At 38.7% G+C, this 22,626-nt stretch overlaps 2 protein-coding genes across 2 annotated transcripts; one reads left to right on the top strand and one right to left on the bottom strand.

Annotated features, from left to right (window-relative positions):
* Positions 1 to 3,608: 3,608 nt before the first annotated feature.
* LOC112082125 (60S ribosomal protein L13a-3) lies at positions 3,609 to 17,356 on the top strand. The gene is given in 7 exon segments (XM_024149226.1): positions 3,609 to 3,637; positions 3,867 to 3,909; positions 8,623 to 8,631; positions 16,322 to 16,375; positions 16,377 to 16,426; positions 16,497 to 16,587; positions 17,102 to 17,356. Coding segments are annotated over 7 exon segments (531 nt in total).
* LOC18029970 (myosin-binding protein 3) lies at positions 17,324 to 18,968 on the bottom strand. Its single transcript, XM_006414900.2, has 2 exons — positions 18,836 to 18,968; positions 17,324 to 18,390 (listed from the first exon to the last, which is right to left on the bottom strand). Exon 2 carries the CDS (start codon positions 18,297 to 18,299, stop codon positions 17,469 to 17,471), a length of 831 nt encoding a protein of 276 aa, XP_006414963.1. The 5' UTR covers positions 18,300 to 18,390; positions 18,836 to 18,968; the 3' UTR covers positions 17,324 to 17,468.
* Positions 18,969 to 22,626: the final 3,658 nt, after the last annotated feature.

Raw genomic sequence — 22,626 nt, forward strand, 5'->3', positions numbered from 1 at the left:
TTGTTTTACATTATATGCATTATCACATATCCATTAAAAGATCAGAGTTTTCATCTGAGCTTCTTGAAACTTGCGCGAATAAATAAACCAAAATAAATAATTTAATTACAATTATACTAGTTATTATAAATTTTTTAATAATTATCTATAATCTGTAATTTGCACCGCTTTATTCTTATTCACCATTCAAATACCGCAAACTGGTTTTTCACCAATCAAACATTATTTTGTATCGTTTATTATACACTAACCGCACTTGTCCCACAAATTTTCCCGCACATACCGAAGTTGAATTATACCATACTTTTAAACTGTTTTCTCGCACAGCCAAAAATATTGTCACCATTCGGACCCTAAGGACTTGAATGGTGACATACAGCGGTGCGGTTTTTTTTAGTAAAATTACTAATTCTACTTATTTGTCACCATTCAACAATTTTTAACAATCTGTACTGCATTTCTGTTTTTTTAAATTAAAATATTAACATAACATATCAGTTTTTTGTGAAGAGAAAATAAAATACGCATTGCACGGTAATTATACACCAGTTTTGGTGTGTTTTGGTGTATTTAATGTGTTTTTAATTAAAAATATTAATTTTAATTTTTAAAACATCTAACAATATTAATTTACACAGTTTATTACTTTATTAATTTCAACAATCAAACATTATTTTTTACCGCTTATTTAGTGCTAACTGCACTTATCCTGCAACTACATTTTTCCCGTGCATACCACTGTTAAACTGTACCACACTTTTAAATTATTTATCCCGTACAACCAAATACGTGTCAACATTCAGACTCAAAATTTCCCTCACCGACATATACAGAATCACACTAAATTTTACAAAATCTATATAAAACTACGAACCAAAGTAAGATATCTGAATTTATCTGAATTTGAATAAAAATTTCAGTTACTTTGGTTTGAAATTTAAAACCTCAACTAAGTGTTAAATAAACCAAACAATATTTTACTACGGTTAGTTTTGGAATTCTGTTGAAAACCTGAACTACTTAAAGAATCAACTAACTTGATATGATCCTCTCAAGGATCGGCACTCAGAAGCTTGGTAAGAGATAGATTAGAGACAGACATTGCGGAATAGACTTCTGTTTGAAGAGATTAGATCAGGTTGATGTTCAGAGTTAATATTGATCACAAGAGAAAGAAGAGAGATGAAAAGATGCGGCAGAAGCAGTGATTCACTCTCAAGAGAAAACAAAGATAAGAGAGATTATAAAGATTCTGCACAAAGCAGTGAATCACTCTCAAAGAGACAAGAGAATTTCGTCCAGCTTTGATAAATGAAAGAGAGAGTTTTATTTGATAAAAATTTTGATGATCCAATCAAGGATGAGTTCCCATAAGAGATTACAAGCTTATCTAAAGAAAAAGATGAGTAAAACCTAGTCAAACTCGAAAATTACAAAGAAATAAATGCAATGTTTGAATAACTCTTAAACTACTCCATGCCATGCCCCTTCCACTTCTTGGTCGAAATCTTTATTGGGATTAAGTCCTTGAATCAACAATTGGGCTTTGAAAGAAGTAGACACCATTGTCTCCTTAAAAAACTTCATTTGAAAAACCCATTGGGACAAAACCAAAGGTAGAGAAAAAAGAGTACAACTGGGTCACTTACCCAATTGTTTTGAACACAAAGGAATACTTGTCGGTGGAGTCATCATGAGTCACTTGTCTATCATAATGCCATGGCCTTCCCAACAGAATGTGACTGGCCTCCATAGGTAGAACATCACACATAATAAAGGGTTAGAGAAACCGTTACTTGGCTGTTCACTCGCATTTCATCTTTATCATTGAGCCAGTGCAGATTGTATGGCTTGGGATGCTTCTTCATGGTCAATCCAAGCTTATTGACCATGTATTCACTTGCTACATTGGTGCAGCTTCCTCCATCGATGATGAGATTGCACACTTTGCCTTGCACATGACATCTTGGGTGAAACAGGTTCTGTCTTTGGGCTTCCTCTTCTGCCTTAGTTTGCACGTTTAGTATCGTTTTCATCATCAAAAGATCTCCTGTAGAAGCATACTCCTCATGCTCTTCCACTGAATCCGAGATCTCTTTTTCATCTGTCGATTCGTACTCACCATTGTCTAAGAGAATCAGAACTCTCTTGTAAGGAAATTCACTAGCAATGTGTCCTCTTCCTTGACACTTGAAGCAGACTATCTCACGAGCTCTAGTAGTTGATGCTTCAGTTTTGACCCTGACGTCTGGTTTAGAAGAGAATGATTTAGCAGACACCACAGGCTCAGCACTTGGTTTTTCTTCTTTGACAAAGCTTGTTCTAGCTGTAGATGAACCACCTCCAAAAGTTGATCGAGATCCTCTCCGCTTGAGCTGTTGTTTGACCATAATTGCTTTATGATATATCTCTTCTAGATCAGCATAGCTTTGCATCTCCACTCTGTCTTGAACTTCTCGATTTAGCCCACTCAAGAACCTAGCAATGGTTGCTTCTTCATCTTCTTCAATACCAGCCTTGATCATCAGAGATTCCATTTCTTGAAAATAATCTTCCACACTACTAATTCCTTGAGTGAAACGCCTAAGTCTCTGGTATAGCCCTGTGATAGTGACTAGGGACAAATCATTTCCTCATCACTGCTTTTAACTCATCCCAAGTATCAACAGGCGGCTCTCTATTGCGTTTGCGGCTTGTGATGATCTGATCCCACCAGTTTATAGCATAGCCATAAAACTCTGTAGCAGCTAGCTTCACCATCTTGAGATCTGAATACTCTTGACAATCATAGATCATCTCGATCTTCTTTTCCCATTCCAGATAAGAGTCTGGATCATTCTTGCCATGAAAAGGAGGAACTTTCAGCTTCATGCCTCTCATGTCATCATCAACAAATTCCCTTGTTCCTCTTCTACGTCTTGGACTGCCTTGTGAAGAAGTATCATCACCACCATCATTTCTAGGCTGTCTCTGCTGGACACGATCTCCATTGGCATTTCTTTCTTGAACTCCCCTTGGATTAGGCTCTCCTTGTAGTTGATCAATTCGTTGATGTAGTTCTTCTGCTTGTGTTTTCATCAGTTGCTCCAAACGAGCCATCATTGCTTTCATAAAGAGTTTGTTGCTGTTGTCTCCTTGCTCTTCACTCATTGTGACCTGAAAAACAAAGCACAAAACAAAACCAGTAACTAGTTCTCACAGTAGGTCAAAATGCAAAAGTGACTCTTTGTGTGCCACAAAAAATCAAAAACCCTAGAATATGATCGGTTTATTTTTAAACAAACACAGATATGACCAATGATGAGATCTGATGATAGAAGCTGAAGAGTCAAACTATTATGAGCAGATCGAAACTAAACAAACAACAAAATCTGAGAGACAAACTAATATGAGCCGATGTGATGCAGAGAAGATGAAAAGACAAAAAAAAAAACAGGGATGAAAAATGTGATGTAGTGGCAAACAAACACTAGATTTAGAGGTTTATGATGCAAACTAAACATATCTAAAATGATTTTTATGGGTTTTCTTTTTTCTGCAGAGAACTAAAACAAAAATAGAAGATGAACAGATGCAGAAACGAAATTAAGAAGATGAAAAGATAAGAAATGATAGAGACTACCGAAGAAGCTTCTACGTGTGTTCTGATACCACTTGATGTGATCCTCCCAAAGATCGGCACTCAGAAGCTTGGTAAGAGATAGATTAGAGACTGAAGTTGCAGAATAGACTTCTGTTTGAAGAGATTAGATCAGGTTGATGTTCAGAGTTAATTTTGATCACAAGAGAAAGAAGAGAGATGAAAAGATGCTGCAGAAGCAGCGATTCACTCTCAAGAGAAAACAAAGATAAAGGAGATTATAAAGATCCTATTCATTCCGTGGTCCTTCCAAAGTTTTATGGCGCACTGTTTGCAGGTTCGTACGAATCGATTTTCTCATCTCCAATTGCTGATTTTAGTGAAAAATTTGGAATGTGGAGGTTTTTTTATTGTCTGTTGGAATTAGGAAATGTAAGAATCATTATGATTAGAAAATGCCAATGCGTTTTTCTGTGTAGTTCATTTGTTTAATCAAATTACGGATTTTTTTTTTCATTGTGGTGCCTGATTCATTTGTACTTATGTATTTATTTGTGCATAAGATGTTTGGCAACTCAATTGTGCAATACTTTTGTGTGTTTTTACACAATTTTAGTGGAGAAATTTTTACCTTTTAGAAATAGAAAACGTCCCTTTAATCAATCACTAAGATTAGTTTAGAATAAATGATTCAAAGAATATGATCTGATTAAAGGTCGCTTAGTCTGCTAATGAATTACGTCCATGTGCAAGAGAAAATAAGAAATTACATGATTAAAAAGGAAGAAGAAAAAAGCTGCTAGTAAAATGATGCACAAATACATGACGTTGTTGACGATTATCATGGAGAGCATGAGATGAGCCGAAGCAGAATGTGCAGCGTAAAAAGCGAAAATTCAGAGTTCCATTTGAGACAGGTTTGCACATGCTAATTTAGTTGGAGGCCTAAATTTATAAGCAGGAAAAAAAAAATTTGTAGGGGGTAATTTTTTTTATCACTAAATTAAAAATAATTTGAATAAATTTACCTAAATATTTTAAAATAAAATACAAAAAGAGTAGGAGGCACATGACCCATTACTCCTTTACTACTTTCGCCCCTATTTTTAGAGCTTGTGATAAATAGTTAACAGAAAAGATTTATATTAATCGATAGAAGGAAGAAGAAGAGGAGATTAGAGAAAATCTCTAAGTCATTCCCGATTTATATTAATTCCCGATTAATAATGGAATATATGTTCGGGATTCCGTCGAGAATTCATTAAAAAATTTCTTTAATTTTATGTGGTAAGTTTGGCGGTCTAATTTCCAATCGAGTTCCAATGAAAATGAAATTTTTCATTATTTTGTCTGCTGTCAATACGTATGTACACGTGTAAAAATTTATAAGTTCCGTTGGAAATCGGTCAAAATTTCTGACAGATTTCTAACGAACTACGTAACTTTCAAGATTGCATAGGATAACGGGTATCTTTTTTCTAAATTCCGGATACCACCTATTGTAAGTGATCTCGTGCACAGATCTCGGAAGAACGTACTGGACAGAAAAATACTTAAAATAATTATTATATATATACATATATAATCAATTAATTATAAATATATAATTTAGTAGTAACTAAACTTACCTGCGATAGTTCCATGAATGTTTTTAGGTAGAAGACCGGAAAACGCAAATGGAAGGAGGTATTGCATAAAAACATGGTAATCATGACTCTTTATCCCACACAACTTATCTTCTCCACTATCAACGCAATTACGCAGGTTAGATGCATATCCACCAAGGAATTTGACACTTTCCTTAATCCAGTCGAAGAATTCTTCTTTTGAAAGGGCATCTAATCGGAAAGTTGGAGGCAATGATTTCCCGTTTGCCATTACGTGCAGGTCTTTACGGGAACAAATATTCGGTAAGTCTAATCTTGACTTCAGATTATCTTTGGTCTTCCCTTGAACATTAAATACAGTATTCATGATGTTGTCGAAAACATTTTTCTCACTGTGCATCACATCATAATTATGCCGAAGTAGATGGTCCTTCCAATATGGCAAATCAAAGAAAATACTCTTCTTGTTCCAATTGTGGTACTCTCCACACCCTTGAATAGGAACATGGCCATTCCCACCCCATGAAACCATCTTGTCAGCACCAAAATCTCATAACTGTTGGATTATATCTAAACCTGTAGGCTCTGGAAATGGAGCATCATAATTTTTTTTATTCTTCCTAAACAATGTCGTGCTCTTTTGATATGGATGATCGGGGGGTAGAAATCGTCGATGACAATTGAACCAAGAAGTCTTTCGTCTGTGTCGTAATTGGAATGCAGCAGTGTTATCTTGACAGTACCGACATGCTTATCTTCCGTGAGTGGACCATCCAAATAGCATACCATATGCCAGAAAATTACTTATCGTCCACATAAGTACCGCTCGCATTACAAAATTCTGTTGTAGAGAAACATCGAACGCTTCAACGCCATATTTCCATAACAGCTTCAACTCATAAATTAGTGGCTGCAAGAAAATATCAAGAGATCTCTTGGGGTGCCCTGGTCCAGGACAAGTATCGTGAGGAATAAAAACTCTTGTTTCATGCAGAAACTAGGTGGCAAACTATAAGGTGTGATAACTACTGGCCATAAAGAATATTGCCACCCATGCTTACCTAAAGGGTTGAATCTATCCATAGATAACCTAAGGTAGACGTTTCTTGGCTCAGACGCAAAACTAGGATAGAGCTCTTGAAATGTTTCCACGTTTTTGCATCTAAAGGATGCACAATCTCTCCATATGAGTTGTGTTGTGCATACCATCTCATTGAACTGCTGTTCGCTCGGATTGATAGAACCTTTTTCAACCTCTCCTTTAATGGCAAATACCACATCTTTTTATCTGAAACATGTACTCTTCCACTTGATTCCTGATACTGAGGTTTGTGACAATATTTGCACTTCAAACGATTTTTTTCGTTCCTCCAGTTTATCATATAATTGTTGATGCAGACATCTATTATTTCATATAGTAATCCAAGCCCGCCTACAAGTTTCTGAATCTCTCAATATGAAGCCGGTGAGATAGTATCTTCAGGTAAAATCAGCTATCGCATCCACGTAATCTTCGGCCAAATTAAAATCCGTTTTTATAGTCATCAACATGCTTGCGGTTGATAAAGGCGACATACCTTCTCTACATCTTCCATACAAAGGTTGCTTAGCTACCTAGCATATCAAAAAACTTTTGGGCTTCTAAATTAGGTTCTTCTATTCTATAACCATCCTGAATATATGATGCTATGTTTTCTTGAAACACATCATTCACCATCTGAACAGTACTACCTAGGTTTGCATCATTCACCATCTGAACTTCTGGTGTTGGTTTTTCTATCGCACCAGAAGCACTGCTATAATAATGTACCATTGAATCAGTTTCTCCGTACGTATACCAAATCTTGCATTCCGGAATAAACACATTCCTATACAAGTGATTCCATAGTCCCCTAACAGAGCCTAGTATGTTATTCCACATTTAAGACAAGGACAATGGATTTTATTATTTCTAAGTCTCTCACTATTCTTTGTCGCAAGGGTAATAAATTCTTGAACACCACTTGCATACTCATCGGTTTGTTTTCCAGAATTCGGATCAAGACGGAGTTTATCCATCCATGATCAAAAGTAATTATAGGTGTTTGAGTTTATTGGGGATAAATTCAATCCTTCTTACGTGGACCAATCACGTGCTAGCACATGGCGTCCATGGTTTTTTTTGCAGGTACGGCCCCCCTGGGCCAAATTAGGACTTGTATTGGGCCTCCGGCCCAATACGGCCTAATCTTATAGCACCAGGCCTCGAATCTAGTTGGATTCAGGAGATCCGGTATGATAGGCCACCTGTTCTCGGATTTCTCGTGTCTGACAGAAACAAGGAAGTTGAAAACTGAGTGGTCAAGAGGAGGAAATGTCACATTCTCTATGTGCTAAGCTCGTTGATCCGGAAGGGTCGGGACATAAAGAAGAGTGGTCCGTACAGGTACCTGGAGAGCAAGGCCTTCTAGCATCGAAGGATCCGAACCTGGTATGAACAATCCATTCAAGCAGGAAAACTATTCGAATTTCACTCCCTTTGACAATAAGTCTGATATGATTGCCCATACTCTTACAAACCCACGAGAATGACATTGAATTTGTTTTTTCTTACGCATGTCAGGTGATAGGAACATCTCGCAGGAGTCAGGGGAAAAGCAGAGGTTCAGCGAAGAACCATACCGCATCTGAGCCAACCCAAACACCCAGAGCAAAAGGGATGCGCCAAGGGGCGGCCTCGTTGCAGGAAAAAACACGCAAAAAATAGTTGGTGAAACCATCAAAAGTGTGACGCCATCATAAGATTCGAATCCAGACAAATCAGGTCATGGGCCGACCCACCCGATCCACCATCCATGGTCCAACCCGGTATACTCCGGGTCAGGTAATTCCCTATAAATATTCTATCCTTCCCTACGGGGAAGGGGTTCACATTTTTCAGCCATCTCAAGTCTCACAATATTTCTCTAGATATTTGTGGTCCTTGAGCTCAGGCATTTTACACAATTTCGACTATCTTTCCGGTCATCTCACTTCATCTCTCCTCCACAGCGGTTCATAAACCGTGGAGCTCCATCATCTTCAAATTCTTCTTTTTCTCTCTTTTCACCGCAAAAAGTCAATTCTCACTCTGAGGCCCGAGTAGATCCTACCTTTCTCAAAGACTTTCTGCCCACCTTTCTTCTTAGTTTTTTTTCTGACTTTTTTCGGCTCTCCGAACAGCTATATTGTGTTCTTTTGATCTGTTTTCTGACATGAGCGTTGGAGTGCCCTCGGAAGACACACCCCCATCGTGTTTTCTGGTCCCTGACGTCTTTTCTGTTTTGCAGGAGATATGCCTTCTAGTGAAGGAATGAAAAACCCCTAAAAATTTGGCGCTAGAAGGAGAGGGGCAACACTCTCAAAGGCAAAAAAGATCTACTTATTCCAAATTCAGAAATCTGCCATAAAACTCAGATACGGGGGGCAACAACCCGGGGACACAAGCAGGTGTGGTCATCAACGGAGAATTAGGTGCAACTGAGCCAAGAAACCTGAGACAGGCAAGGCCAGAAAAGCGTTGGAAAGAAAGGAAAAAGCGCACAAGGGAGTATGCAAAAAGAAACATGCCAACACATCCGATAAACTCCGGATTTACAAGAAAAGTCGAAAAGGTCCAAACAACAACAACATAACAAAAGGAAAGAGGAAGCTGGAAATAACGGTGCTGCCTCTTGGGGACCCTTGAATTCTTGCTTCTTGGTCGTGGTTAGGAGCACTCTGACTGTTGTGAAGGCTCCACCAAATGACCTCAAGGTAGACACGCAAAGCTGAAAGACGAGACTCCTCCATGGTGATTGTCATAACAACATAAGCTTCTTCATAAAGAAGACCATGACGGGTGGCAGAGAGAGCGTGCAAATCCAGCTGGGAAGTGAACCTCCTTACCGGTGGGATTCCACCTCCGTCCCGAGAAACAGTATCCCCTCTCTCATCAGGAATCGAGGGAGTCTGTGACAGACATGGGGAAATAATTAACACACCATCGCAAAGGAATCAAAACAAGAAGACAGTCCACACCAGCCAGAAACCAAGGGATACACTCACACGAAGAGGCGCAAGAAGAGTTAGGCTCAAAGCGGTTGGCCGAGAACCTCCGTCAGAAACCCCGAATCCAAAATAGGGGCATCCGGGAATGGATCAGCAGACAAGTAGCAAATGTCGTACCTGAGACAGGCTTCCATTAAAGCACTTGGAGATTCTGAAGAAGGATGAGAAAGAGAAATGGGTCTCAGCAAAAGAATGACCAAGAGGACAGAAGGGATAACCCGAAGAAATAAGTGGTGTTACCTGGAGGCATGAAGCGTGACCTGGGAGACGAGTTGAGGGAAGTGTTGTCGATGATGTGTGGGTGAAGAAGAAAGACTGAATCCCTCAGATTCTCATCCAACCCGAATAGAGTGTTTGGAAAAGCCACAGTGGAGCCTCAAACCACCGAGGAAAACCTGTGAACGCTCTCGGTCAGCTAGTGCCATGGAAGAGATAGCAACGGCACGAAATAAAAAATATATAGAATGGAACCTTACCGGTGGGCGCCTAGTCGGACCTGACCACCCCTACGCCAGCGTACGCCACATAGATAAAGCTGCTAAAGTCGGGACGGTCGTCCATCCATTCCGGAGGGCCAATGGGTGAAAGCGCACCCACGCAAAGGTACAAGTCGTATCTCTGGAGGTCATCGTCCCAACGGATCGGGTAGAAAGCGTGCAGAATCATCTCTACAGAGATAAAAATTCCAGAGAGGTCAGACAGGACTTGGAAGACATGAATCAGGCCCCAAGAGTACAAGCCGAGTTGGCTTGGAGCGATGGACAACAGTCAGCATACGTCGATCATGAGCCAGGCCAAGTTCGCCCTGAAGCCGACCGAAATAAATGACCGAAAAATGGTCATGAACCCCGGCAGAGGGCGAGCCGGACCCCTTCGGACCCCCAAGACAGTGTGATCGTGTCTTCATGAAGCACCGAATCACCAGCATATCGATAGCGAAAGGGAGTGTCATCGCGAGAATAGTCGCTAGACGAAGACATTGTCATAAGGGAAACAAGAGGCAAAGCAAGAGGATTCAGAGAAAAAAATTGTTCAGAGTTGCGAGAGATAAAACAGGGGAAGACAAAAGAAACCCCTCATAGATAAAGGAAACCGCTGCAAAAGGAGCCGCGAGAATAACCATAGAAGTGGTCCATGTGAATAAAGGCGAAGAAGAAGGAAAGATGAAGTGTTCGGAAAGCGACTCGCAAAAGAGGAGAGTTTCAAATCTATCATCCCAACCAGACACGTATCAGAAAGGTCGGCGGAAAACGAGAAGGTAAAGCGCAACGAAAAGACGTGGAACGGACAACGAGGCAATAGCCAGTGAGAGTCTTGCCACACGTAGAAGGTCAAAGGATGGGAGAAATACCTATCTGGAGAAGGGAAAGTGGTCACCTCAAACTCAGGGGGCGAGAGAAAAGGCCCATCATGAAGTGATACGGAACGGGCCGAGGGCCCATCCATCTTTTGGCTTAATCGACGAATGAACCGCGTTCGAGAAGGAGTAAATTGACCGAAATACGGTGAGGAAACCCCAGAGAGCCAAGAAGTGTAGGAGGCCCGAGGAGGTCCAACCCAGACGAGACCCGACAAAATATTTTTCCATGAAGGAAGGACCCGTTGAATAGTCCAGGATCTGAGGAAAAGAGAAGCCCTCAGGAGGAGAAAAACGAAGAAGGCGAAGCCGAGATAAGAGACGAGAACCCAGTGTCGATGAGAGAAACAATGAGGAGAAAGAAGAAGAAATAAGGGAGAAGAATTAGTCAGAGAAATGAAAGAATAAATTCTCCTAAAAGATCCTCTCACCACCAAACGTTTATCCCGACTCTCTTGAAGAAACATGTTACGTCATTTGGGGTGTTTATCCCGACGAAGCAAGCGCAGTAGAGAGTTAGCCTGCCCGTTGATGTCGTGTCCCCGGAATGGTATCCCTTAATCGGACCATCCGGGAGCATACTGCTCTGCGGACAGTATGACTGTCCACTGAGAACCTTGTCGGAATTGCATTTTGCAGCGTAAGTCTGGATCACTTTATGGATCGGACTGTTAGTTCAGTATATTTTCGCGGTGCAGGGCTCTCCCTTAGAGAACCAGATCTCTCTAAGGGAACGGCCGCGAGATATATTGGGCTGGCAGGACAGCACCCCCTCTAGGATCTGACCGATGGCCAGGCATTGTGCCCTTCACGTTACAAGCCCACGACTCCACGTCACTTCGCCCACGGCAGGTGACTCAAGCATTGTGTCATTCATGATCTACGGTCCCAGGTCATTTCACCCACGGTGTGTGACTCAGGCATCACGTCTTTCATTTTAGGCTCACGGCCTAAGGTCATGTTGCTCACGGCGGATGATTCAGGCATTAGGTCCTCCATCAAAAAGGCGTCACGCGCCTCAGGTCAAAAGGATGACTCAGGCAACGCGTCCTTCATCGAAAAAGCAAAACGCGGTTCAGGCGGATGTCCACTCAGGTACGGCTAGTGAGGGGGAAAATCGTTTGTTCCCGGCAAAGATAACTTCCACATCACAGGTTAGCTTTGCTAAACCGCAAAGTGGAGAGCAAATTCATAGGCTAGCACGTGGCGTCCATAGCTTTTTTGCAGGTACGATCCCTCTGGGCCAAATTAGAACTTGTATTGGGCCTCTGGCCTATAGTACTGGACCTCGAATCCAGTTGGATTTAGAAGATCCGGCATGATAGGCCACCTATTCCCGGATTCTTTGTGTCTGACTGCGCAGGCCACACTGCCAAAACAAGAAAGTCGGAAACTGAGTGGTCAGGAGGAGGAGAATTCTCTATATCCTAGACCTAAGCTTGGTGATCCGGAAGGGTCAGGACATAAGAAAGAATGGCCCGCACAGGCACCCGAAGAGCAAGGCCTTCCAGCTGCAGTAGCCGGCTCTAGTATATAGGGATCCAGGCCAGGTATGAACAATCCATTCAAGCGGGAAAACTATTTGAATTTCCTTCCCTTCGACAATAGGAATATCTGATTTGATTGCCCATACTCTTATAAACCCACAAGAGTGGCATTTAATGTGTTTTCCTTACGCGTGTCAGGTGATAGAGACATCTCGCAGGAAGAGGAGGAAAAGCAAGTTCAACGAAGAACCATACCGCATCTGAGCCGCCGACCCAACCCGTACACTGAGACCGAAAGGGATGCGCCAAGGGGTGGTCTCTTTGTAGGCAGCACACGCCAAAGATAGTTGGTGAGACCCATCAGAAGTGTGACGCCATCATAAGATTCAAGCCCAGTCAAGTCGGGTCATGTGCCGACCCACCCGATCCACCATCCATGCTCCAATCTGGTATACAAATCCGGGTCAGGTAATTCCTTATAAATATTCTATCTTTCCCTATGGGGAAGGGGTTTACATTTTTCAGCCATCTCAAGTCTCAAGATATCTCACTAGATACTTGTGGTCCTTGAGCTCAGGCTATTACACAATTTCGACCATCTTTCCGGTCATCTCACTTCATCTCTTCCTCCATGGTGGTTCTTAAACTGTGGAGCTCCATCACCTTCAAATTCTTCTTTTTCTCTCTTTTCACTTCAAAAATTCCATTCTCACTCCAAGGCCCGAGTAGATCCTACCTTTCTCAAAGACTCTCGGTCCACCTTCCTTCTTTGAGTTTTTTGACTTCTTTCCGCTCTCCGAACAGCTATATTGTGGTCTTTTTGAGCTGTTTTCTGACTTGAGCATTGGAGTGCCCTCGGAAAACACACCCCCATCGTATTATCTGGGTCCTAGCGTCTTTTCTATTTTGTAGGAAACTTGCCCTCCAGTGGAGGACTGAAAAACCTCTAAACAGAAGGCGAAGAATAAGGGACGACAAGGAAATCATAAGAGATCTGGGAAAGCATATGGGAAAACAGTACCGGGAGGAACAAAAGGAGACTCAGGAGAGGAGTTGAGCGAGGTGTCATCAACCACGCAGGGGTGCAGCAGAAACGCCGAATCCCTCAACTCCTCGTCTAAATCAAAGAGAGCCTTTGGGAATGGGGCGACAAAATCGACATGCTCGGGTGTGTTTTCCGAAGGCAATTCGACGCTCAAATCAGAAAAAAGCTCAAAAAGACTACAATATAGCTGTTCGGAAAGCGGAAAGAAGTCGGAAAACTCTACAAAGGAAGGCGGGCTGGTAATAAATTCTTGAACACCACTTCCATACTCATGGGTTAGTTTTCCCGATGTCGGATCAAGACGGGGTTTATCCATCCATGATCAAAAACAATTATAGGGGCTTGGGTTCTAAGAAGACTTGTTCTTTCACCTTTGTTTTGTATGTTTTGGATGAAAATGAGGAAGAATTTATAGAAAAACCTGATTTTCGACCGAATTTCAAACGGCTATAAACAGCTAATTCAACGGGTACATTGATAACAGATCTATTAAATCCGTCGGAAATCTGTCAGAATATTTAAAATACTTCCAATGGATTTCCGACAGATTTAGTAAAAATATTAAGAATTAAATACGTATAATATTTCCGACGGATTTTTGATGGAACTAATAAAAATGTCTGCGGAAATATGAGTTTTCAAACGTATAAAAATGTATATTATTTCCGTTGGAACTTTATGATTGATTTCTGACGGAATTAATAAAAATGTTAAAATTAAATATGTTATATCCGACAGAATTAATAAAAATGTTAAAATAAATCTGTATAGTATTTCCGTCAGAAATTTCTGACGGATTTCCAACGACAGCTTAAAAACCGACAATTTTAAAGACCATCAGAAAACGGTCAGAAATTTTGACCGATTTCCAACAAATATCAAATTGTCTGTATTTTTGAGATTCTCTTCGGTATTCCATCAGAAAATTTCCGACGGCCTTTTTTACCGTCGGAAATTCTTTAGTGTTTTTTGTTGTGCTGATGTAAGTTGCGAGGAAGTTGAGAAGTGATGAAATGTTTGTAGGCTACATAACCAACTTTCCTATGCAATCATATAAACCTTTCTCCACTTCCTTGAAACTTACATCATCATGAAATGTAAACGGGATTGTCGATTAGAATATAACCGGATTCATGCAATGGTCGAAGCTCGATATTCCATTTTTACATCAATGATCTCAAATAACTTTTTGTATTTATCTTGTCTCATGTTGAAACTCTTTGAGATTGCTCTCTTAGCCCTATCCATGGCTATATAATTGTATCGCATATGAGGTTTTATCTCTCCATCACCTAGCTCTAGCACTTTTACAAGAGGACCCATTAACTTAAGAGCATAAGTAACACTCCTTCAAAAATTCTCTTCCATAAGATATCATCTCACTTTATTTCCTCATGCTTCCTTTGGACATTTAGACACATTTCTTTTTCATTAATTAATTGCTCATGCTTCCTTTGGTCATTTAGACACATTTCTTTTTCATTGATTTAACCAGCTACATCAAGTTCTCATGTTTTTTTTTTTAAAACTGTGAAAGAGTTATGTAATTAAGCAGGAGCTGCTTCGTTACAGCTCGGATCGATGGCTAAACTTGTAACAGACGTCGTCATCTTAGTCTTCAAAGCTAACGAGCTGGGGGGCTAACTGTTGGGGTCGGTTTCCACCCCTAACAAATTTATCCACCTCTAAAAAGACTAAGTGTTTGAGATATTATGTCTAGCTATGTTTGATCCGAGCTTGGCTCCTTTTTTGATGGGCCGAGCCCTGTTGAGGTGTAAGTTGGGCCGAGCCGCGAGAAAGAGCAAGTGGGCCGAGCCCTGTTGAGGTGCGAGTTTGGCCGAGCCGCGAGAAATAGCAAGTGGGCCGAGCCCTGTTGAGGTGTGAGTTGGGCCGAGCTGCAGGAAAGTGCAAGTGGGCCGAGCTGAAAAGGAAATGGAGGCGAGCTGCATCGCAAGACGTGTGGGCCGAACTGATTGATGTTCGATGGCTAGCAGGCCTAGCCGTGTAGGATGAAGCCCGTGCAAAAACCCTAGGCAAAATGTTAAGGCGACGGCCGCGCGAGGCGATAAGGAAATATTCCGGAAATCTTTCACGAGATTCTCGGCTAGACAGTTCATAGACTTTGTATAAATAGTGGACACACAATTCATTATGTAACTGGGACCAATTCGAGAGCAATAAGACTTAAACACTTTTCCAGCAAAAATCTTCTTTGGATCTTACTGTTCTTGCGATAAACCCTAGAAATTTCGGATCCCTTAAGTTTTCCTTAACAAATTTTTGGTTGTGCGAGTTTCGGCTCACACAAAAACATTCATGAAGATGGACATCTTCAATGGATTCTTCACCGGTAGGAGTTCTCCAATGCACTCTAACATTAGTTCAATGCAATATGCAGCACATAATAAAGTTGTGTTTTTATAGCCTCTAGTAATGTTTCTTAAATTTTCTTAATTTCACGAGAAAATAAAAATTTGTTTTATACTTTTCTTATCATTGGGAAAGTATGAGAAGAGTAGATATCTGTATATCTTACCAGCTTTTATATATAGTTAGATGCATTGTCTGTGACAACTTGGACAACATTTGCTTCTACAATTTTTACAACCATATCATCAAGCAATTGAAAACAAATTTGCGTCTTTCACAACTTTTGAAATATCTTTGATTTGATGAAAACAAACCCCTTAGAGAGTAAACATGAAAGTTCACAATATCCTTCTTAACAAAATCATGCCATCCATCTGACAAAATTGAGCAGCCTTTAGACGCCCACTCTTTGTTGTGTTACACCATTTGGGTTTTGTGAAATGGAATTTATGTTTTGTGGTAACTGGTAACAAATTGATTTAACCCATGAATAGTTTGTTCTTATGTATTCTTTGTGTTTGTAAAAGAATAGGTGTTCAGCTGTGTAATTTTGTATTGTAAATGGAAATGTAACATTCAGATGGAGTCAATTTGACCCACTTAAGTTTTTTGAAGTTGAGTATTTGTGTTGTTGCCTGATTCATTTACTCTTATGATTCTCTGTGATTATAATAGAATTGACATTTCACTTGTGCAATTGTGTTTTGTATTTCCTGTGTCTGTAGGAGAAATGTAGCATGTGTACAAAAATGAAGTTTTCTCTATTAGAGTTATGTGACATTGATATTTTTGTTTTGTGGTCATAAGATGATTCCACACAAAACCAAGCGTGGTGGTACTACTCTCGCTCGCTTGAATGTCAAACGAAGGAGTCCCGCCTCCGTATGACAAGGTTAAGATAATGGTTATACTATGCTCTTAAGTATTGTGTCTGCTTTGTTCTTATGATTAATGCAGAGAGTTATCAGCTGATTTGGTGAACACATGTTTTGAGGCTACATAGTGGGCACAAGTAATGCTTGTTGGGTCGTCTATCGTCTGAGATTGGCTGGAACCATTACGATACCATTAAAGTGAGTCTATCTTTCTCTGCCTGTGATAGTGTTTGCAACTGCGATCTTCCCGAAACACCAGCTTTATTGAATCTCACTATGAAATACAAACAAGGAACAACTAAGAAAAAGGATAAGAGAATTCTAAGCTATGATCTCATGTTGATCACAACAAAGAACTCTTGATCATGATCTTATATCGATCTTGATCTCACAGAGACTCATCTCTTCTCACCGACTCCACAACATCAAAAGCATGAAGATGAAAAATACCAGAAACGTTCTTATATAAAGAAGATGATCAACGGCAAAGCCTCCTCCTATTGTAGTCGAGTCTTTGCCTTCCCCTGCCACGTCAGTTTTAGTCAACGACTCACTTCCTTCTTGGTCATAAGGAACGTATCAGCCTGAATATCTCGTTTGGGTTTGTTACTACTAAATTGGTACCAACTCTGTTTACTTGAAGAACCCTCAAGAGTTATGTTAATGAAGCTTTTCACTAAAACTGATCATTGGAGTTTCTTTATTCTAACAGAATCTTGAGGTGACGAGAAAGGTAAGGTCACAAGTGACGTATGATCCTAAGAAGCAACTTAACAAGCTCAGGATCAAGGCAGAGAAGCTCGCAGAAGAGAAGCTCGGATCACAGCTCTATGTATTAAGCCCATTTTATCAAAAGCTAGTCTTGATTTTGATTCTGCCACTGAAATTTTGTTTTGTGAGTGTCAAGCATAAACATCTAAAGAACCCTCTATTTTCATCGTTGTTGATTTATGTTATCTATATTTGATTTCACAAACTTCTACGTTGATATTCACAACTTAAACCGAATCTACATAATAGATTCCACAACACACATTCAACAAGAAAAGGCAAAGACTATATAACCAGAAATGCGAAACTTATGAGAAATAAGGAGAAGATGAAGAAGGTGATGATGCTGATGAATCATGATCCTTCGACATATTTTCCATTTGCTTCAACTGATCATCAGCTTCCCTCTCTTTGTGTTCAGACGCATCATCATCCTTCTTCTTAGCATCATTCTCATCCTCGATGACATGAACATCATAAACAATCTGTTCTCTATCATCAACCTCTGGATCATCTTCATCAGTGTGCTTGTAAGTCTCAAGTTCCTTCTCAAGAAAATGCTTCTCTCTCTCCCTTTTGAAAAGAATCTCCTTGAGGATATTCATCTCTTCTTCATCATATGCGAATTTCTCCTCAATCATTCTCTCGTATTGCTTACCTTCCATTTCAAGCGAAGCTTTCTCCGCTTGTAACCTTAGAATCATAGCCATAGCTTCATCAGCTGCTGATGCTGAAGCTGCTCTTTCTTCCTCCAACTCCACTATTAGAGCAGCTCTCGCTAATTTCTCTGCCTGAACAACTTCTTCAAGCAATCTAACCTTATTCATCAGTTCCAAGATCTTATCTTTATCAACCGAATTCGTCCTCTCTTCTTGTTCTTGATGATGCCGAATTCTTGTTCTAGTGGTAACGGCCATCTTCTGGATTATGAGTATGATTTCGAATGGCCAATCAATGAGAAGCTTATGGACGTTTTGGTACTCAAGAAACCCAGAACAGGGACAAGGCAGATAGACTAAGAACTTGGATGCAATTAAGACGAAAGCTGATACACACAGAAGACAATAAGCAAATGCTAATTCAAGAAAAGCAACTAATATTCCAGAAAATGTTAAACTATAATTTTCAGGGTAGTCCATTTTTTCTCTCAATCAATAGCCAGATCTTGCTTGAATCTGCAATCTCAGTATGTGAATATGAACTTAAATCTGATGATCTGTAGAGAGAAACCTAAAACCACAAAAGAAAAAAAAAATGAAAAAGGGATTAGCTTGTATACACTTGAATCAAGATTTCAATAAAACTTCGTTTCTACAATCTTTTGTGCAAATTTTTTTTTTTAGTGTGCTAGAACCAAAAAAAAAGAATTAGCATGCTTTGAATCTGAGATAGATTTTCCCAGATTTTATGAACTCATTTTCAATATTTTGTTCAGCCAAAGGAAAATTCATAATTTCCAAAACAATATTTAACCAGGAAAATGAGTAATCTTGAATCAGAAAAAAAATCCAAGATGTTGTAAAAGAACAGACAGAAACCCACACGAAATTTTTACTAGAAAGATTGATTGCGTAGTTCAGAAGAAAAATCAAGAACATCAAAGAGAAAAGAGGAGAAAAAAGAAACAAAGAAGACAAAAGTGGATAGAGATGAAGCTGAGGTCAGAGCAAAGCACCTGAAAGTAGAAAAGTCAAAAGGATGGAGAAAGAAAAAGGAGGAGCTCCGCCTTGTAGCTCCGGACAGAGAATCTTCGTTGTGTTTTTTTTTTCTTTCTTTTTTTGTCGTTGTGTTTTTTTTTTTCTTAAATTGATTAGTTACATAAAAAATAAGAAAATAAAAAGAGTCGGCATAAAAAGAGGTAAGTAAACCCCACCAAAAAAAAAGAGGTAAGTAATATTTTGTCGCTTTGCTTACAAGTTCTCCAGATAATCAAAAGGATCGATACACGTAGCAGCAGATAATCAAAAGTCTAAACCTAATACAGTATTGTGTTTTTTTTAATGTTCTTAAAAATCATCTGAAATAGGCCTCAACAAATTACTCAGAACCAAGAGAATCTTTTATATAAAAGAGGACCAACTTTCTCCAGCTGAGTGACACATCAGCATTTGAGAATTAATATGGGATGACATGTCACTTTTTATAATTTAAAGTTACAATTTCAAAAAAAATAATAAATTATTAACTTTTAATATCAAGGTTTAAACCACTCAAAGAAAATGAACAGTTTTTTCATTAATTGATTGATATTGATTGATATTTATTTTATTTTTATATAATTATCATTTATTTAATGATATTGTATTTTAAATTGATTTCTAAAATTATTTTTTGGATAAAATTTTTAAAATTATTTATAATAACATACTAACACGCATAACAAATAATAATTTTTTTATTTTTTTATTATATTGCATTTTAAATTGATTTCTAAAATTATTTTCTTTTTTGGATAAAAGTTCTAAAATTATTTATAATAACATATTAACACACATAACAAATAATAATTATATTTGTTTTTATATTTATGATATTGTATTTTAAATTAATTTTTAAAATTATTTTTTTATATAAAATTTCTAAGATTTTTTATAATAACGTACCAATACACAACAACAAATAATAATTATATTTGATTTTATATAAAATTTGATTAGTTAAAAAGAAAAATCCGCATGTTATGTGCGGATATTCACCTAGTTAAACCAAATTGAACAGAATTAAAAGAAACTCAACTAAACTGGATACAGTAGAAACTCTACTAATTAACAAGATTAGGGTCCACATTTCATAATTAAATTTTATAACTCGTGAAAAAGTTCAAAACCAAAAAAAGTAAAATCACTTACAAAACTAATCATAAAATTAAATTTCGTTAATATTTTATGTTATAAAAATAAATTAAATATGTGTCAGAATCTGATGAAATGATATAACATGTATCATAACCAAATGAATTAGCAGTTTTGAAATTTTTTATATAAAAATAAGATATTCTAAATTAATATCTCGATAATTCAATAAATTTATTTGATTTTAAATTAATTTTTTGATTTAATTTATTTTTATATGAATTAATAACTCATTAAATTAATAAAATATTTTAGTTCTAATCTATTATATAAAATTTGACACTCTTTTCATTTATTTTTTCATTTAAAAGGTTGACATGTTTTCATTTATTTTTCTTAACTTAAAAAAAAATGAAAACTAAATGACATTTCCTTTTGCTAAATAAAAAAACTTTAAAACTTCCTCTCATCAGTTCAATCCAGCGGTAAGAGCGAACAAATAGAAGTATTCGAACTAAGAGATGTCAAAGAAACTCCATCTGAAATTCGATTCCCCATAAACTGAGACCCATGTGCCATCGATAAGTATGACTTCCGTCAATTATGTAAGTGTTTCTTCTCTTAATCGCGTCGATTTGTTTTCGGCTATCCTGAAAATGTATTGAGTTTGTGATAATCGGAAATCAACTAATTGGTATTTTACTCATTTTGTTAAATTTGCGTTTGGTAGTCTCTAGGGAACAAAGCTTTGATTCAAGAGTTATTCACTTCTGTGTAATATCCCCTTGCAAACTATGTGTAATTTTTTAATCATTTTGTTCCGTACTAATTAAAAAATGGGACCGATGTTTAAATTTTTGTACAATTGAATTGTCTCTGGTGATTTTAATACAATTTGTTTATTCATGTTTCGCTTTGATCATAATTGATTGATTGGTATCAACATTTGTCGGATTTAGATGAATATCCACGCTAAGGAACCAGGGACAGAGCAAATGTATGTCCTTTCCCACGGTATTTATCTCATTGTTATGGATTTAGGTTGACACTATGACTTTAAAAAGTTTATATGTTCTTTCGTTTTCATTCTATCTACACCATCGTACAACTAAAAAAAAAAAAAAGAGAAGCATGTCAAAGTTGATACTATTTCTATATACAATGGTAAATTGCTCTGTCAGTTAGCAGAAATGATGTAGCTGTTAATGGATGTAGAAAGTGGTAAAAGAAGAGGAGGAATAGCTAAAGATGCTAAAAGAAGAATGGAGAAGAAATGCATATTTCTGTTAAGTGGTTGGTACTGTTGGAGGTAAAAATCGCATCTCCAGTTTTCTCCAGTATAAACCAAAATAATAAACCCGGTTAACGATGGAAGAGTACCAGAAGAACTGGGCCAAACAAACTCCTGGACCGATCTAGGCTCATGAACACGGAGTCAGTGGAAACTTTCTAAAAGAATAAGGAAAATTTCTGCTTTCGGCCTAAAGAAAAAGAAACTCTCTTGAGTTTCACACCTCAAAGTGAGAAAGAGATCTCGCGGAAGACCGACTTAAGATCTATATAAAAGAGAACGACACATAGAATAATCACAAGAGACAGAGAGGTTGAGAGCTAAGACATTCTAAGAATATTGATTTCAAATCCTAGTTCGTTTGTAATCTGCTTATAAACGAACTAAATTGTATTTTCCCAATCTAATTTTAATAAAACCGAACTCCGATCTAAATTACTGTTTTATTTTCTTTGTTGATTTTTACATTGTTGGGGTTGGTTTCCATCTCGACCGGTTTAACCATCTCTGAAATGATTAAGTATTCAAAAGATGATCTCCAGCCGCGTTCTGGCCGAGCCCCATCCTAACCAGAGTGAGCCGAGCCCTGTTTGGACACAAATGGGCTGAGCCCTGCCTGAATACAAGTGGGCCGAGCTGGGTTGAGGATAAGTGAGTCGCACCGTAGTGGGCTTAACCGTCACCATCTGAAGGACGAGCCGAATTGGGCCGAGCCACGTTCCAAAAGACATGGGTCAAGCTGCGAATAGAGAGGAGATGGGCCGAGCCGGTTCCTCTCTCATTGGGCCGAGCTGAGTCTTCTTTGGTGGGCCAAACCGGGTGGTAGTCGACGACTAGCAGGCCTAGCCGTGAAGGTAAAGCCCATGTAAAAACTCTAGACGAAGTGCAAAGACGGTGGTCGCGCGAGGAGTTAAAAAAAAATTCTGAGAATCTCTCTCCGGATCCTCGGCTAGGCGGTTTGTAGAACTATTATAAATAGTCGATGTATCCGATTCATTATGTAACTTTTCACAGCAATAAAAATCTTCTTTTGATCTTTGTGTTGTAATGATAAACCCTAGAAATTTCGGATCCTTCTTAGTTTCTTGCGAGTTTTGGCTCACACAATTTGGCGCTGACTGTGGGGAATTGAAATCTTCTTACTCGAAAATCGACAAGATCCTAAGATCCGAAGAGTATGGCGAGTAACACCTCTGACGACGAGAAAAAAACAATACCAACAACAACGGCACGGAAAAGGATGCTCCCCCATCAAGTACGACAACAACAACCACCGAAGCACAGGGCGAGATGTGGAACGTGCTGACCACGTTGATGAAGAAAATTGAGGAGCAGGATAAGAGGAACAAGGCGATCACGGAGCGACTCGACGCAATAACAACC

This window comes from Eutrema salsugineum, unplaced genomic scaffold (assembly GCF_000478725.1).
Source record: "Eutrema salsugineum unplaced genomic scaffold, Eutsalg1_0 scaffold_1, whole genome shotgun sequence".
NCBI classification, from domain to species: domain Eukaryota; kingdom Viridiplantae; phylum Streptophyta; class Magnoliopsida; order Brassicales; family Brassicaceae; genus Eutrema; species Eutrema salsugineum.

What these genes read in the sequence shown, in the direction of transcription:
- LOC18029970 (XM_006414900.2), bottom strand. Translation starts at nt 18,299, where the DNA reads ATGGACTACCCTGAAAATTATAGTTTAACATTTTCTGGAATATTAGTT.